This window comes from Parasteatoda tepidariorum, unplaced genomic scaffold, assembly GCF_043381705.1.
Source record: "Parasteatoda tepidariorum isolate YZ-2023 unplaced genomic scaffold, CAS_Ptep_4.0 HiC_scaffold_3434, whole genome shotgun sequence".
Lineage (NCBI taxonomy): Eukaryota > Metazoa > Arthropoda > Arachnida > Araneae > Theridiidae > Parasteatoda > Parasteatoda tepidariorum.
Genome location: NW_027261680.1, coordinates 1 through 6,132, shown reverse-complemented (window position 1 = coordinate 6,132; position 6,132 = coordinate 1). Strand labels below are relative to the sequence as shown.

The 6,132-nt window shown below is 28.0% G+C and overlaps 2 protein-coding genes across 2 annotated transcripts; both read left to right on the top strand.

The window, feature by feature from the left end:
• Positions 1-773: 773 nt before the first annotated feature.
• LOC122273278 (PDZ and LIM domain protein 3-like) lies at positions 774-2,807 on the top strand (the record flags this gene model as incomplete). The annotated part of the gene is given in 1 exon segment (XM_043057359.2): positions 774-2,807. A coding segment is annotated over 1 exon segment (238 nt), but the record flags the coding sequence as incomplete, so codon positions are not given.
• Positions 2,808-4,075: 1,268 nt separating this feature from the next.
• Positions 4,076-5,771, top strand: LOC122268256 (uncharacterized; the record flags this gene model as incomplete). The annotated part of the gene is made up of 2 exons (XM_043057358.2): positions 4,076-4,264; positions 5,548-5,771. Coding segments are annotated over 2 exons (390 nt in total), but the record flags the coding sequence as incomplete, so codon positions are not given.
• Positions 5,772-6,132: the final 361 nt, after the last annotated feature.

Sequence of the window (6,132 nt, the reverse complement as noted above, 5' to 3'; positions counted from 1 at the left end):
AAGCAATCCGAAATGAACTGCGAAAGCAGAGCGAGCGTTAGCGAGCAGGGGGCACAGCCCACTAGTATAATATATATTATGCGCTTATTCAATTATTTATTCAGTATTTTTTCAATTATTATTATATTCAATCTATTATTATTCAATCTATTAAAAGTCTTAATTCTGATGACAAAAAATTTTTAAAATATTTTCTGGCATTTAAATCATTTAAATTTTTAATGATTTAATTAAAATATGAAAATATATTTAAGAATAAACACATTTAGATAAATACAGTGCCTCAAAAATGACAGACGATATGAAAAATCTATTAAAGATAAGCAGAAACATATGGTTTGCTAAATTCTGCTTAGGAAACGAGCTTTTTCCCATATATTTTCAAAAGTAGCTGTTAATTTAGTAAACAGGTAGCGCTACTAGCTGAAAACTATAAAACAATCTTCACTCATTTGAGTGGAAAAATTTGCACAGATGTCAATTAATATTTTCCTGAGACTGTATCAACGCTATTTTTTTTTTCCTTGAAAAGGGTGGTTATTTTTAAAATATTCTGTTATAGTAAGTTTCAGTAACCATCTTTGTTTGCATCAATGCAATCTGTTGGCATATTTTGTAATTTATTTAAACATTAGGTGAATAAACTTGTATATTTTCCTAATAAGAACGTAGAAAAATATGCATTTTTATTCCCCATGCATTCCTTGATTTTTTGGAGGCCTCAAAAAGTCCTGCCGCCTTCAATTTTTTTCTTAACTTAATTTTATTTTCAGCCTGAATAATGCAGATATGTTGGAAAATAAAAAATTAACAAACATCACTCAGTCGCCGACCTACCAAATGATACATGACGAAGAATGGAAAAGAGGGAAAGTGGAAGAACATGGTCCTTTAGAAGAACATGTCTACAATGTTGTTCCTCACGGCGGTAATTCTTATAGACACGAAATCCACCAATCAGAAAGCTTTAAATCTATCATGCATGACTTGAAGGGAATATCTGATATGTGATAGGGAACAGTTTCCTCTGTCTTACGGAAAAAAATATCAAAAATAAGAAGAAAAATCAGAAGTAAGACAAAAATTAAAACGTGCCAATTCAAATGGTAAATATGGTGTATAATTTTGTATAATTTGAAATGTATTTATATATTTATTGATTTTAAGTTCCAGTATATAAATAAAACGTATTTAATATACAACATACCATAACCATGTGGTTAAATATTATGGTGGTTTTTCCTCCCATGTAGATGGTTAAGTAATTTTTATTAAAGTCAAAATTATTAGTCAAACTATTAATTTTAATTACTACAAGCAATAGCCAGTGTTCGTTAAATAGTATGTGGTTTTCTATCCCGTTGTAGATGGTTCAGTAATTTTCATTGAAGTCAAAACCATTAGTAGAACCATTAATTTAAATTACTATAAGCAATAACCAGTTTTGGTTAAATATCTTGGTGTTTATTTCCTTCCCTGTAGGTGTTTAAGTAATTTTTTTAATAAAGTCAAAACCATTAGCATTTGATCTAAAATAAAACACATGATATATCCTATATGATTTCCTATTTTAAAATCTAAAATTTTCCATACTATTTTAAAGAAGAAAAAAAATTCCACTGGTACAGTAAAAAGAAAACTTAAAAGACAAATTACTTATAAATGATAATAAACAAGCATTTATTAAATAATCTTCGAGAAATAAATTTTGGGCAAAGATAAACCTAGCTCATTGCTCTATTTCTGTAACAGAATTGTTTCATAGTAATTTTAAGAACATAAATGGAAAAGGACTTTAAAAATATAAAGAATTAATCCTTAGGAAATAAAGAGTTTCCCTCAGGTACAACTGTCACTTTAATTACTAAAAACTCTAAATGTTACAGTTTTTATACATTAATGTTTAGCAACCATTTTATTCAGAGATTTCCATGCAAACCATAAGTATACAAACCATAGGTTTTGTCTTGTAAATTTATAGTGGTTGTGCCTGTTTCTTAAATCATTGAAAGAAACCTGAGAGCAATGGGTTAAAAAAAAAATGCAACAAAAATTTATAAAAACCAGTTTCTCTTTAAGTTTAAACTCCAGAATATAAAGAAATCAAACAAGCTTATGATTTGAAATGTCATTAAACTACAGTAACCTTCAGCATAGATAATAAAAAACATTTTTATCATTATTTTAAATCCAGATATTTTATCATCGTTTTCGTCCTAATGAAGTAAAATATTTATTTTATCACACTTTGCTGTATCCATGTCAATAGTAGATACATAAAAGAACCAAAATTCAACAAAAATTTTGTATTATAGCCCTAACATTAAAAACTATGTCCAAATGCCTTATGCTCAAAAATTACCTTTCAAAAACAAAACATATAAGCTTTTATTGTTTACTACAATCAATGTTATGATTGAAAGAAATAATGTTACGTGACATTTTTTTTACGCTTAACTTGAAAAGGAAGTAAAGTTCACACACTATAACAGGATATTTAACTTTGATAGAAAGCAAAACTTTCCGAAAGTAATAATGCTATGAAAAAATATTTTTACACAAAGAAATGAACTACACTATTGTAGTCAACAATGCCTGAATGTTGCATTCTAGTAATCTATAGTTTTTTTTATTAAATGACTGCACTAAAAAATGAAATTATCACTGCAACAGTTGATAAATGGTGATATACATTTAAGTTTTGAATTGTGTTTTATTTTTATAGTTGCGACTTATAATGGGTTGTTCTCTTATAAATATATCTATTATGTACAGCTATCTATTTGAATAAAATTTAAAAAAACTCAGTGTCTTTGTGAAATTCATTCCACCAATTTTCCTGAAATACGAACTGAAATACCAAAAGTTTTAAAATGGTATTAAGGTAGTTATTAAAAAAAATATATCAAATTATCATCAGGAAAAGAATGCTTATCAGGCTTATATTTTCAGAACTTATCAATGATATGTTAAATATTCCAACATAATCATACCTACAGTATAGTTCTGATAATATAGAATTTTTCTTATGACACTGTTAAATGCTTCAACTAAAGAGAAATCAATTTCATCAAACAGAAAGATTAGTCAGTCAATTGATTAATTAAAGAATATTATAAAACTATGTTACAGTAAAAATAATGGTGAAATGTGTTTTCTAACAACAAACAAACCAACTTGAAAAACTTTATTACAAGAAATGAATAAAAAAACGTTTGATTTTCAAAATGAAAATTTATTTGAATGCAAATAAACAACAATAACAAATAAATATAACATATTTCAAATTTATAATTTTTTAACAAAAATATAGCAACTGTTATAAAATGATTATATTCTTTGAAGACAAAAAAACATATTTCAGTTAGATGCATAACCTTTTTTTTTTTTATATGAATGAAATAAGATTTTTTTCAGTAACTCATTACCATGCTTTTTTTTACTAAGCTGATTTAAGTATTATCTATGAAGTATTTGTTTTAGACAAACTTGTTAAGTTTATATAGTTTCTTTGATCAATTACTTTAGCTCTAACGATCTTTATTTTCTTTTTGACTAATTAAAGGAACATCTTTTTAATATAATTATCCCTTAAATCATAAATATAGTAATTATTATAATTTTATATATATATATATATATATNTATATATATATATACACAGTACGACCTCGAAAATCCGGACTCATACGTCCAGTTCGTCAAAAAAAAATTTCAAAATAAAAAGTTTAAAAAAATCGCTCAAAATAAAAATTTTCATGCAAGAGTGTGAAACCACAACTCTTCTCCAACAATGAAGCAGTAGATGAAGAGGTAGGGGTGGGGAGTGAATGAAAGCTCATAGCTGATAAGGAAATTCCAGTCATTCTTATCAGCTCTGTATAGATAACACAGAATATAAAGGGGAATCCCCTCCTCCTGAAGGGGAATCCCACAACTCTTCTCCAACAATGAAGAGGTAGGGGTGGGGAGTGAATGATCCACTGCCCAGTATGCATTTAAAAGATTGTAGCAAATTTTGATTAAATGTTGTAAGGAATAATACTTGTATCTTAAGCTACCACTTCAATTTTGAAAATATTACGTATTTTTTTTAATATCGTTTCAGCCTTATCGATCTATTCCTCTCATTTTACCTGGTGCCAAGGTTACAAAAGATATTCCAGTTGGTTCCTACCTGAGGTTTGATCCCTTAAGCCGAAGTAGTACAAGCTCACCTTCTAGCTATGATTCTAGACTGGGAGATCCATACATGCTCAACAAGGTTAGCTTAAAATCTGTTCGCTATTATCTATATAATAAAAAGGAAGAATTTGTAGGTGTGTTTCTTATGACTTCCGAATCATGGGAACAATGAACAATTTTAGTCAAAATTGTTTAAAAAAATTTCACACAGTCCGATCGGCATAGTCTAATAGACGCTTGAAAAACGAATTTTTCTCCAAAATTTAAAAATATAAGTGTGATTTTCTAGCTCACAGCTCTATTTAATTTTAAAAGGATTTTTTTTCCTTCTATTTATTCATCGCTATGTCTGGTAAGCTCAATGATCAACATTGATGGTATGTGAGGACTATGTCACAAATTAGTATTTAAACCGCTTGTTAGTTTTATTTGAAGTTACGCTTTTAAAATGTGCTTCAATAAAATTAAGTAATTTAAAATTAAAGGTAATTTAAATAAAAAGTAATAAGTTGTGTACCGGAAAGAAAATTAATTGAGAAATGGTAGTAATTCGTTTAAGAGAAACCGTAAAAAGTCGCCGTACAATTATTGACACTGAAGCTTCATTAATTTTGGTAGTAGGTTCTACTGGTGCTGTTGTAATAGTTGCCAAATAAACTAAGATAAGTACCAAGATACTCAATATAAATACTGTGGTTGTGGGTTTTTTACGGCCCTTGAAAAGAAAGAAAATAGCTTGGCTGTGGTAAATTTTGACTATCATGAATTGGCCTTAAGCAACACCATCATGTCAAATAACACTTCTTCATTCAATCTTTATTTTAAAGAAATGAACTTCAAAAAACATGCTTAGTTTAATCTAATAACGTACAACCACCGTGAAGGGCAACAAATAGTAATAAAAAAAGGAATTATTTTAACTACAATAATCGTGTAGGTGTGTGTCTTTTAGTTTCGTGTATGATTTCGTAGCTTTTATCAATACCAATTGATTGCTTACTTTTCTTACCATACGAAGAACGGATATTCAGTTAGTACTTTTTTTTTTAAAAAAAAAACGACTGTGAACGCGAGCTTTATCTCTTCAAATTATTTCGTTTGTTAGTAATTTCACGTGAGCATGCGAGAGATAATTTAAACACGTTTTAAGGCAAGATGCCAAAATGCCCAGTCAGATTTATTTAGAATTCAGACAAATAAGGATTAACTTACTATTTATTTTCTACAAGCTAGAGAAAAAAAATTTGCACAGGTTTTAAACAATTCATTTAAGATAGTATAAAGTTAATTCCTCAATTTTGAGATATTTATCAGAAAAAAAATATTAGATTTACAGCTTTTAACCTAAATTTGTTTTTTTAGGTACAGCAAGCTATAATGGAAGCAGCTCAAACATCTTCTGGTGCATCTAGTCCAGGCAGAACACCAACTCCTGATTTTATTAATCAAAATGGAATTCCTGTTTACTTGAAGCAATACAATACACCCATCAACATGTATTCTAATCAAGCCATTGTTGAGGCTCTGGCAGCTCAATCCGTTAGCTCAAGAACACCCCCGTAAGTGAATTGGAAAGAATTTAACTATTAAAATTTCTTCCTTGTGGGATCTAGAACCTTAAAATAATAACTATAAATTAAAAAAACTATAAATTTTTTTGGCTAGGATTGATTGAAAAATGTACTCTGAAATTCAAAATTTAAATGAATTTTTTTATACATATATATTTTATAAGTTTCCCACAAAAATTTAAAGAACAAAGTGATGTTTAAATAAATTTGACAAAATCAATATCAGAATGCTTAAAACTTAACAGGAAGCTATAAAACTAATTTTTTTGTTAAGCTACATTATAAAAAAATTTATGGGATAAATCATTATTTCATAAATAAATAATCATACAAAATCTAATATATGGGTGGTGTTTTCGACACTAGGGAGCGCTGC